The following is a 12,982-nucleotide window of genomic DNA, read 5'->3' as shown; positions in this document are numbered from 1 at the left end:
TTCTCTTCAGAAGTCTGTTTGGAAATGCTTATGATTTTATTAAAATCACTTGCTATAGCTGAAATTTATGGCAACTCTGCCTCACACTGAAGGTCTTTATATTTAATTTTCAAGAAAAGTAGTTAAGCCGTGACCAAGAATGTGCTGGAAAAAAGCACAAAAGCACAAAAATTCTGTCCCATGGGGACAGAATGCACAGAAAAAGTTGGAAAGTGAAAAGAAAACAGAAAAAGATGACGAATTAGGAGGAACAGGCAGATAAAGCAAGTGAAACCACACTTATCTGAGGACAATTGCTTTTTTTATGGGAGCAGGCTGTCCTAAGCAACTTTGCCCAAATTTAACATCAATGCTGCTTTGAGCAGGAGACTGAGTTGCAATCCAGTCATCCTACAACTCTGTAGTTCAAAATAAAGGAGGACGCTGCATGTTTCTTTAAATAGATTAACTGTACAATACTTTATGAGAAAAAAAATAAATTATTTCACATTTGATCTTTTAAAACTTTTTTTTTTAACATATTGCAATGTAATACATATAACTTTTTTTTATATTGTTCAGCATTCAAATTTGCTTTGATCCAACAAAATATGCACTTTAGGAACCTACAACCTAGAAGTAGCTTGAAAACACTTGTGATTTTTCCAGTACTTTCTGGATACTAATTAGTTAAAAGAGACTTAGTACAGCTCTCTCTATGGAAACGCAGTATCTGATGACATCTTTCTGGAATAAAAAACATTGGCTAATAACTTATAAAAGAATGAAACTTTAGCTGAAGCAAGACTAATTATTTATGTAATTCAGTGTGAACATCAGACTTGAAAATTATATTTTAGTATAAATTTGCATCAATGTAAAGAATTTTAGAATGCTTGTTCACAGATTAAATATGTTATCAAGTTCAAAGACTTTAATATAATATCATTATAAAGCCAGAAAAAAAAGTTGTATGTCAATTTTCCACACATAAATGCATACAGATTCCCATCTATGAATGAAGGTTTTATGTATCACATTAATCCTTCAATTAATTTTGCATAGCTAAAGTGTTAACCAGGTATACTTTGTAGACTGAAATAAAGTTATGTACCGTTTTCCATACAAAACCCTTCTGTGCCAGATTCAGCACAGGAATTACTTTCATCCAAAACATATTAACATAAATTCTAATTTGTTTTGGCATTAATTGTACCGTGAAAAGCATTTTAAAAACTCTCAAAGATTCCCAATGCTTTTTTCTAGAATCACGAACTGGCAGAAGGGCAATACTTCAATAGTCATACTTCAAATTCAAATGTCCTATTTTAATGAACTTCACAATTATCCTCAGCTCCTATGGAAAAACAACACGGAATGTTTGTAATTTATAATACTATAACAGTTTTAGAAACATGAAAAGAACAAATGACTTACTACAAAGCTATTAGAACTAATTGAATTGCTGCCTATGGAAATGACATAGAAAGTTATATTCACTACAGAATTATTAAATTAACAAAAGTGAATTAGCCTTGTTATTATCACTAAAATTAGAATTATTAGAACACAAACTTACCATCCTTTCATCTTAAATATCAAATTAGCATCCTTCTCTAATACAGCTTTCTTGTTATTAAACAATTTTTTCTTTTCCAAAACAGATTTTAAACTCTTCAGAAAACATTTGCATCTTCAAATAAATATAACCAAACAAAAATCCTCAGATGTATTAAAAAGTACTTTTTAAAATATGTATCCACATACACAAACCTATACTGTATATAATATCTGTATTGTCCAGTCAAGTATTTTTGGAGCTTTCACTGCACATCTTACGGCTTACTTAGCCAGTAAAGTACGAAGCCACACATTTACCTCAGTGATGTTTTAATTATTCATTTACAAATGCAATACTATCTCTTCTGTGCACAAATTAAGTAACTAGGGGAACAATCCAAAGTAATTCAATTGCTTTTACAACCCTAGCATAAAAGCATTTGAAATGAAAAAGGTAGCTCATTTTTCGTCTCAAAGCTTATTTTTATTTTTATTTTTTTTATACAACTTGATCTAAAATATTTCAGTTTTTTTTTAATTCTCTTAAATATAGAGGAGCACTGCTATTTGCATTTTGTCCTGCAGAAGCATTACATAGTTATTAGATCCACTAATTTGACATTATTCATTATTAGATCCATCGTTGACATTACGTGAAATTAACCTGTAATGTCCAGCTCAGAAATATTTTTAATTCAAACACTATTTATTGCCACATCGTTTCATACCAACTTTCTGACTTGCAAGAGAAATTAACATATCTTTAGAAAACAGGTTACTGAACCACAAAATAACATTTATACCTTGATTGCCTTTTGTCAATGTTTAAATTACTTATCTCGACATAGCACATGTTTATTTCTCACAAACTAGTCATGACATAATGGGGGAAAAAACAACCAAACACAAACCCCTGTGCCTCTGAGACAATTTTGAAGTAAAATACCTGTCTGACTGTTTATTCAACACGAGTAAGAACTGCACTTCCATGTGTGCTGGTTTACAAGTAAATATTTTTCCTATTGTGAATAATTACATAATATGGTCTCTTCTTTAAGTAACTGAACCTGTTTCTAAACTTTTTTTTTTAAAAAAAAAAAGGTGATCTCAATACACAAAGTTCACAACTGAAAAGAATTTAGTTTACACTTTCAACACTTTAAATATCTATATCCAGTATATTAGCTTGAGACATGCAGTTTTAAGTGAATATAAACAGGAAATTACAATTGAATTTCAATGCAGTACTGAAAAGAGCATTCCCTAAATACGAAAATTATTAACAATTTTTAGTAACATGAACCTTTCTGAAGTTTGAAAGACTGACAGAATGAAATCAGGATGAAAGTACTTATTTAACTTTCTATCTGGAATAGCAATGCCCTTCAAAAATTTCTATTTATATACCTTTCAAAGTAATACTGTGGAAAAGAGAAAACTGACATTATCTGAAGTGATACACGATGCCATTTAAAGGGTAATTTATTAAAAAAAAAAGTCATACACAACATTAAGTAAAAAAATAAATGTGCTTGCTTACATGAAAAAAAATTACTGCATGACAACAGCTACCCTGCCATAATGCCAGTGTTGCCTTTATTCTAGTTGAAAGCTATCTGGAATAACAGCAGGTTTTTTTCACCATTTGGGTTATGTCTCTTCATCCTGGCTGAAGGTTATCTGCACTGCTATAGAGATAAAGCCAGACACCACCATCACCCCTTTTTTGTTTTGTTTTTTTCTTTTTACAAGTAGTAGTTTATTTAATTTTATTATGAGCACTTAAATTACTTGACTAATTATTTACTTCAAACAGAGTTCAACATACTTTGTAAATTAGTGTTAAAAAGGCCTTGGTTCAGCAAGTTAACTATTCACATACGTAACTGCACAGAATACTTGTAGCAACTTTCATACTGCTGCTGCAGATCGTCATTTACAGGATTTCTTCCCTTTTCTTTTAAGATACCAACCTAAAATTGTCTTTTAGAGATAAATGTAATTATATGAAAAGGAGGACCTTGGGCTCCGAATAATCACTGAACTAAGAAAGAATTTAGGAGTAACAGAAGCCATAGTCTGAAATGAAGATTTAAACTTCTGACAGAAATCTTTAAATTCATAAATCCTTGTGAGCTGAGGATGTTCTCAGCCTGCCACCCCTGCTGATTTACCAGTCCCTCGATGTCTTCTCTCTCTAATACCGAACACGTCTCCTTGTAAGTAGTAACTCACAACAGAAATCTCTGAAAGAAAACAGCAAAGGAAACATTGCATTTCTACTTAGAATAGACATAGATCAGGGGATACTCTTGATTACCTTCAAATCCCAATAATCTGTTGCAATCATATAGCATGTCACATGCCTGTATTCTCCACATGATGGGTGAGAGAACAGCAGTGATCATAGATATTTAATGGATATTTAACTCAGATAATCCTCCCAGTGCAAAGGCGTTAGAGACCTGCACAGACCTAGAGGCTTGTGCTGTCTAAATCCATAATTACTACAAAGTTGCCCTCCGATACCAGGGAAAAATCCACGTAATAAAAATCCTTTATAATCACATTGCTATTAATTGTAATGGCTAATTGGAAAAAAGTGCTGGACAAGCCAGAATTGCCAAACAGCACCATGATTAACTAGCATATGTAGCAAAGTATTGTGCCGTAGAAATTTCAATACAAACATTTTAAGTGAAGAAATCCCAGGAAATCAAAGTTTGGATATTGCAAAGTTCTTAGCAAGCTTTGTGTTTAAGAAAGGGAACTGAAACAGTTGGAACTACAAGACCCCAGCAGATGCTGCTTTCCAAAGGACTACAAAACACAGGAGAGCAAACAGAGGTGTACTTTGCTTCCTGAAGGGGTATCAACCACCAGAAGGAAAAGTACTTGTTTCATATTACACTTTCGCTAGTCCAAAATGTATCAACCCAGATTAGCTTTCTAACAGAGAGTAAGATTTAGTATTTACTCTAATGTTGTTAATCCTGCTTGATTACTTTTATTTTTCCAATGAAAGTATCACCCAAATCTATTAAGTTTAGTATTCTCAGAACAAATACATAAAGTTTCGTGTGTTTCTAAACTAAAACAAAATACATTTCTCTATTTAAAGTTAATTACTGCACAACTATGAATAGATGAGTTACTATTTTCTGAGTATATTAAAGAAGTAGCTTGAATTGCATAGAGTTTTAATAAAAGTTTTATTCCTATCTCTGTAAAAAGGGAAAATGCCGTTAACTTGGTGCTTTTCCTATCTGAACCTTAAAATGAGTAGAAACAACATGTATTTATTTGTAATGTAAAACATTACTGTGAGCTTACATAAATTAAAGAAATTTGCTACCATCTGTGGTCTCATATTTCTCATGACAAAGAACTATTAGCACAAGAAGCTCTACCAACTGGATGATGACCAAGATGAAGGAAAAATTATTTTGTTTCTTTTTCAGTAGCACTTATTTAGTGTAAACTACCAAAAACTTCAATATAACTTGAATGTCAGATGCAGTTAACTTTAAAATAAAAAACATAAAAATGTTTGTAGTTGTAACAGGAAGCTCGTGAATAAGTATTTATTACCACTTCAATGAAATGCAACTGGCAACTTAACATTCAGATACATGCAAATGGATGAGGATAGTTGACCACAAAGTTAAAAAGGACATAGTTCTACTTAGAATATACTTCTGACAAAACAAAAATTCATACCTTCTTATCTTTTCAAAATTATTATTAGAAGTGACATTTTACATTATCAGCCAAAGACATCGTCTCCTTGCAACTTCTTTCTTTTGCATATTAAAGAACACTTCTGTTCCATTATTAGTCACAAAGACAGTTTGCTGAATAATTTCCTTTGTTTGTAAGACTGCTACAATAGAAAGAACATCTTGCAAAGAAAAAAGGTCTTATAAAAATAGTTGTAAAAAATCTGAGCAACTCAGACCTCAGTCAGATACTCGACCTACGTTTCCATGAATTAAATACAAAACACATTGCCGAGTTGGAAGTATCACTTTACATTACTTCAAAAATACACAAATGAACAATGAAAGGTGAAAGAGACCTGAAAATAAAGTATAAAATGCATGATCATGTTAATGAGACTTTCATATCATACAGTGAATATTATACATATCAGAATGTATTAAAGATAGGAGTTCTTCAGTTATAGTTCAATATGATAAACACTCATCACCTGTCTAGCTCATCTGTACAAACAGAACCTGAAAAACAGCCTTAATTAAGATATTAGTACATCTAACAACAGCTAACTCCAAGTTAGACTAGCAGCCTAGCTACAGTGCACTACACAGCCAAAGATGCATGTTTCTGGTCTGTTCTCAAGTCCCCTAAATTCTGTTATGCCCATAGCAAATAAGCAAAGGAACAGCTTACATAATTCTCTTGATTCTCTCAAAAACATGTGGGTGTTACCAGCCAGAAAAAAGGCAGACCTTTACCAGAGTAGAATAAGCAGCAGAAGTACATTTCAGAAAACCCTGTCTTGCTCTTTTGCTATGTTAAGAACCCAAAGGGACTGAACTAAACTAAGCAGGGCTACTCCTTCCTTAGACATGTCTTGAACTTGAATTGTCAGACAACAGGTATAAATTTGAAAATAAGCACATCTCCAAACTTGCAGTAAGTGAAAATAGAAGCAAGCAAGAAGTTCACCTGTAACACAAGGAAAAATCTTTTTCCATTTTCAATTTCCAGATTTCAACAATGTGTAAATACAAAACCATACAAACAGTTCAACCACTATGCTACATTACACACAGAAATGACATATTTCAATGCTGTATTACCAAATTTCTTGAGTAATTGATTGTATTTCCCTAAAGTATTTTATTTTCTTTAGCTGGGAAGTGTCTTGTTCTGTATTTTGCAACCACCAGATGTTATATAATTGCCTTAATATATGCACATTTTTCAAGACATGTAGTATATTTATGTAATTATAAGAAGCTTTTATTTAAATATATATAAATTAGTTTTTAAGGTTTTGCAAAAAAAAGTCTATCAGTCTTCTTACCCCTAATCAACTTTTTAGACATGGTTCACAAACCTGTATGAATCTGCAAAAGGAAACTGTACAAGCAAGACACCACAGATATATGCAGTCCTTCATGTACAGATTAGAAGTAGACCCACCACAGTCTACCTCGCACTTCTGTGAAGCCACGACATTATGTGAAGTGGGAGCAGGCCCTACCTGGCATCACCTTTGGTTAGCAGGTCTGAGTTCTGTATTGGTACTGTATCGATATCATTCACATGAATTCAGACTATCTCAGATATTCAGTAAGCATTACAACCAGTACTGGCACACCTTTGAGTCTTAGAAAGCTAAAAAATAAATCTACAACTCAAATTAGTTTTATTCATTTCAGCGGAAGCATTGATAACTTCAAAGAAACTTTAATGACGCTTTTAAATGAAAACTCAGCTCTTCTGCATCGTTTGTAGTCCTGGCACTGCAGCATGGAGTACATAAGAAAATCACAGAAGGGTTTGGGTTGAAAGGGACCTTAAAGATCTCCTCGTTCCACCCCCCCTGCCATGGGCAGGGACACCTCCCACTAGACCAGGCTGCCCAAAGCCCCATCCAGCCTGGCCTTGAACACTTTCAGCAATGAGGCATCTACAACTTAGGATAAAAAAACAATTAAATAAATAAATACATGAAAAATGAAATTTCATATGATTTTAACAGCTGAATATATTCCATAGCAGAAATTTCAGTTTTGCATTTTATTTTTACAGTTATGCCTTCATACAGCTATTTAATAACGTGAGCTCAATGGTGAGGCCACACAGAGCCTTGTAGACCTTTCTGGTCCTTTTCTCCATTTCGGCATCAGGGATCCCAAGGTTCTTACTTCCTTAGCAAAAATGAGTGAGCAGACAAGAAAGATAATTTACGAATTAGTTCATTTGCTAACCAGAAAGAAAAATTGATCACCAACAGATGTTCTTCAAGTTTTATAACCCTTGTATAAATTCTAGTTATATGCCATCACTCAAAACCAGAAGTTTTCTGTTGCATTATCCATAGAAGACACACGCCTCCTTGCTTTACTCTTTTCCCTATTTAGCACAGGAGAAGTGAGAAGGAACATCCCTGTTTACCTTATTAGCTGCTTCTCAGAGACAACATATTTGGAAGGACTGTGAGAAAGATGGACAAGCAAAGCACAGATGTGCACTGGATATCTTGACGAACTCTGGTTACTTACCACTAACTTTCTTTCAAAGATTCCACGTGAGCACTCTAACTACAGTCACCAGGCAGTCACCTACTGCCATCTGGCAGAAGGTATTGTAGGCTTTCAAGCGACTATCAAAAGCAGAGCCATTTTGTCAAACACCTTGATGAAAATGAATGAATAAATGCTAGGAGTGTGCAAGTGCATTCCCCTGGTACCCACAGCCACGCGGATGCCAGTGAAGAGCAAGAGGGGGACAGTGCACCTCGCACCAAACAAGTCAAGAGTACGTGGAATTTTCCATGTGTCAATGTGAATACTTCATTTGTCCATTGAGCTTCCACAGTGACTTCATGAGCCAAAGAAGCCTTTGTTTTCATGGCACAGTCAAGAGATGGCAAAGGTGAAGGTCTCTATGCCACAAAACTTTTCAGCTTGCTCCTATGTAAGGTTGAAATGAGTATCCAGGGGCATTAGGAACAGGGCTGGGAGGTCCTGATTGGACCAGCTCCAGATTCCTGGTGGCCAGGAATTCTCAGATTGGAAAGGACTTCGTATTCTGAGCAGGTAAATACAGATCCAGATCATGCACCCAGATCCTGGCAAACAAGCAAGCCTGGACACCTGGCACAAAGTAATCCTTAGGAGCCTGGCCCTTGGTCAGACCAAAAAAAAAAAAAAAAAAAAACCACACACAAAAAAACACACATCTTGAATGCACCAGAACGCATCAGATGTTGTGAAGTCTTAGATAAAGTAATCAATATATTAAATGCAAGGAATCAGAGCACTACACAACTGTAAGACTTGTAGTACAATGGCAAGCACATTCTGCTTTATATGCATGTCAAGCAGAGAGAGGACAGACAAAAATGCACCCGCTCCACACACTACAAGCAGAAATGTATCAGTGACATGGCAGGACATATGGAGCACACAAGGTTACAAGAATACACATGGAAACTCATCTAAAGGAAAAAGGAACCCAACAAACTACAGGTATAAATGGCACTAAGAGGATACTTCCCTTTTAATCACACTTATCCCTAGGCTAATTTATAACTAATGCTAAAACACACTCCATGCAACTATTAAAAATTTGTTTATAGTATCTGATCAATCACTAAAGCAGATTAGACTCCAATGTCCAAATATCACACAGAACCTTAAAAAGATACACCTCTCTTCATTTGAGCTTCCCAGCAATAACAAAAACAAAGTGCTGCCTCCAAGAATGCACGCTTTTTTCTTAAAATCAGTACAATACCCTGAAATAAAAAGGGGCTAGCGAGATTAATGGACTTTGCAACATCATCAGTAGGCTTCCTGAACTTTCTAGTTCAATGAGTTTCATAATTCAGAAAGAAAACCAGAGCCTATTATGGAAAGAATACAGAGCACTGTGGGCACTGACTTATCCATCAAGGGAAAGACAGAGACAGCAATAAAGAGCTTAAAAAAAATAAAATAAATAAAAAAAAAAGAAAGAACAAGCTCCCCCTCAAATGAGAAAGAAGTTACAGAAAGCAAGAATGGAATGATTTAGAGAGTTTTAAAAAAGCAGAGAAGTGTTTTTAATTACAATACTGTCAAATAACATACAAGTCTCAATTATTCTTTCAATAAGTTATTTGGAAAAGAACTTTTGGCCATAAAGCTATTTTTCACTTGCACTGGTAGACTAAATTTTGACACTAGCAGATAGTACATATATATTTTAAAAATATATTAAAACCTAAATTGTTGCAATGGGAACTAAGATTTATTCACACGCCAAACAAAATTTCTTCCTACCACGAATGATGTAGTAGGAATTTAACAATACCAGGGAGTCTGTCTAACAGTTAGCTGTTGTCAAGTCTAGCAGCCCTCCTCATCCTCTTCTGCCACACTTTCTTACTCTTTACTTTTTGAAAGCACTGAACACTCTTCTGACCTAAGACGCGTAAATGTGGTGCTTAAGGACGTGCTTTTGTGGTAGACTTGACAGTGCTAGGTTAACAGTTGGACTTGGTGATCTTAAAGGTCTTTTCCAACCTAAATGATTCTCTGATTCTAATGGTGAGTCAATTCAAGGAACTAAGCCTTGAAGAAATTATACTTTTTTTGGTAAGATTAGCCATCAAATCAGAACACAAGACACTCAGCAACACCACTGCAAGGGAAGAAGAAATGAGTGTAGGGCTGGCAAAAGGAGAGGGCAGAAGACAGAATTGTATCTTGTCACTATCACCTGAACTGTACCATCAAACTGCAACTTCAGCCACTGTAACTCAGCTTTAAACCTATGAAAGCCCTCTCTTGAGCACAGTTCTGTTTCATACCCTACCCATTCCTGGCGTTATTTCTGACAGAGTCATTTTCAAAGAAGTCTGTGTCATGAGGACCTCAAGAACACATAGGAAGAAATTGCCAGTCCACTATATCACTTATTTAAAATACCCTCACAACAATCAATCACTACTTGAAATCAAATCAACCTACAAAAATCTGAAAGTACAGGGCAAAGATCAAAGATCATGTATTTTGTGGTTTCCTATCACAGATGAACAACATTAACAACTTCCATGTAACTCAGGGAATATTGGAAGAAAAGTTTATCTTTTCATGAAAATTCATTTTTTATTTCGCAAATTTCGAATTTTCATTTTATTTTTTTTTTTTAAGTGACAGTGTCAGCATCAAAAGATTTTACAATGCAAACGTGCAACATTAAGATCCAGAAAATGTGAGACATTAACATTAGGTAGCAGATATCTCAGCAGTACTATTCACAAGCTAAGAAGTTAACTTTCACAAATCATTGCTTACCTTTTCTAATGCAGATTAACTCATGTACACCACAAGTTCGTTCACCACCTATTTGGAAATAAATCATTAGAAAATATTAGCAATTAAAATGTACTTGGCTTCTTAATAAGACTTACAAACAGCGTGAAAGAAAAAGCTGCAAAACATAATATTTAATAAAAATGCAAAAGACTGTTTTCTCCAAAGGATATCCTGAATAAATTGAAAACTTGCTAAATTAATAAATGTATCTTTGGCTTAACATTGCTAGCAACAGTGCAATTTGAAGAGTTTTACAGAGAATTTATACTGACAAAAAAACGCAAGCAAATTAACTGAAACCATACTAAAACTATTTCCCAAATATAAAGCTTGATTTCCTGTTCTGAGGGAACCATCATCTACAGAAGATTTCTCAAAACATCAGAAATATTGGTAACACAATAGAACACCAAAATAATGTTTTGAGGCAGGGAAAAAAAAAAAGAAAAAAAAAGAAAGCCTGTAACTAAAGGCTGGGTTTATCTGGAATTTATCTTCAAGAGTCTTGTTGGGGTTTTATTTAAGCTTTTAAACAGCTGTACAGAATTTGAGAAAATAAGGGAATAACAAAGTTGTTGGTAGAAATATTATACTTTAAATTTCAATAGAAAAACATTTTAATGTTATAACTACAGCTAGCGAAGAAAAGACTAATGGATAACATACCCAGTAAGGACACTGAAAGAACCACAATGGAAGAAGAATACAAGAAGTCAACTGAATTGAAATAGGAAAGTGTGATACTGGGGGACCTGTAGGGACCTACTACTGAGCCCCGCAGCCAGAGGAACAGGCAGTTACAAGCCATTGAAGAGATTCTTTTAATGGTATTGAGAAACTGTTGGAAGAGATGATTTTTATCATCATGACATTATATTGAATGAATTTACAGTATTCATCATCTTGTTCTCTTTTAAGTAAAACATTTTGGAATGATATTCCCCACGGTCAAACCTTTAGCAACACCAAGCTGTGGCCTGCCTTAACTGAACCCTAATGCCCACTAAGCCTTTTGCCACTGACAAAGGTCCATGTTTGTCTGAACAGAACGCAGAACTGAAGGGCTCTGATTACACAGATCACCATACATGGTGCTCTGAAACTTCATGAAAATACGAAACTGTTCCAAAAAACCACAAGCCATATATGTCAATCGCTATAGGATTCCAAACACTTCACAACACTCTAAAACAAACTCCAGATAATAAAATTCTTTCCATCTCAAAAAAAAAACATGGAAATCTGTCATACTCTTCTTCATTCCATAATAAAGGAACTATGTCATATAATAAAGGATGTTACGATACAATATCAGCTGATATTTAAAACTCATAACTGATAACATTGCCAGCTGCTGTTATTAATGTTTTAAGAAGATGCATATATTTGTAGTGAAACTTACATTCTAAATAAATAATGGTAGGAAATGCACATATTAGAGAAAGAAGGATAAAAAGGACCAAATAAGTGGAATAAAACAACTTCTACAACAAAATTAAATGTCTGTGAGATATGAAGTCAGAAAGCATCCTCATTTTGAGCATACAACGCAACTATTGTTTTTAATACTCAGCAATCTGAAACACAAGCCTCAAAGATACTCTTGAATGGGAAATCAAAAATCAATGACCCTGATTATCCCAGAACTTCTTTACAGCCACCATCATTACAGAACACAGCAACATAAGAGTGCTCTTCTAGATAGCAAGGAGTGCTCTTCTAGGAACTGACCAGTATCATTCTTATGTTTTGCTTTCAACATCTTTCCTGAGTAAGAAAAAATGGGTTTAAAAGAAACTGTTTTTATGACAGAAATGCATTAAAAAAAAATCAGATTTGCGGAGAAGATTACAATCTTCTTTCAAGTCAGTGCAGTCATCCTCAGGCTACAAAAGAGAAATTCAGAGTGACTGTAACACTTGTCTCTAGATTTTCTCCTCCCGATAGACTTAAATTCAGAAGTGAAGAAAAAGTTACTGAAAAAAAAAAACCAACATTTTTTTATTCCACAAGTGCTAGGCAGTTAAAAATAAAGATTCACATAGAAATGACTGTGAGAAGACCAGTGAGCAGCATTAGACTTTACTTTGCACTCAGTGACTTCAACAAGCATGAAATCTCATTATAAATTAATGTTAGTTGTGCATTTTGCATTGGTACCTTATGTTTTCAAGAATACATGTAAATGATTGAAAAAGCCATTTAAGACATTGTAATGTTCTACTAAATAAAGCCTTTATATTAAGCCTTCTACTGTTTTTAATCCACTACAACACTATACAGCAAATGTACAAAACTTAACATACATTCGTTCAGGATTTAAATTTTGTCTTTTTATTGTCCTGGAAGCTCCCAAATTATATGTCGTATTTAATGGGCAACTAATC

General features: G+C 34.2%; 1 protein-coding gene across 4 annotated transcripts in view; it reads right to left on the bottom strand.

Moving 5' to 3' along the window:
* SYT14 (synaptotagmin 14) overlaps positions 1-12,982 on the bottom strand; it is an 88,437-nt gene that overhangs the window by 65,444 nt on the left and 10,011 nt on the right. For all 4 annotated transcript variants that reach the window (XM_040554058.1, XM_040554060.1, XM_040554061.1 and 1 more), the window contains exon 2: positions 10,575-10,622. In XM_040554058.1, the coding sequence (XP_040409992.1) occupies positions 10,575-10,622 (48 nt within the window). The remainder of the gene's footprint in view (positions 1-10,574; positions 10,623-12,982) is intronic.

This window comes from Cygnus olor, chromosome 3, assembly GCF_009769625.2.
Source record: "Cygnus olor isolate bCygOlo1 chromosome 3, bCygOlo1.pri.v2, whole genome shotgun sequence".
Classification (NCBI taxonomy): Eukaryota; Metazoa; Chordata; class Aves; order Anseriformes; family Anatidae; genus Cygnus; species Cygnus olor.
This window is presented reverse-complemented; position numbering and strand designations above follow the sequence as displayed.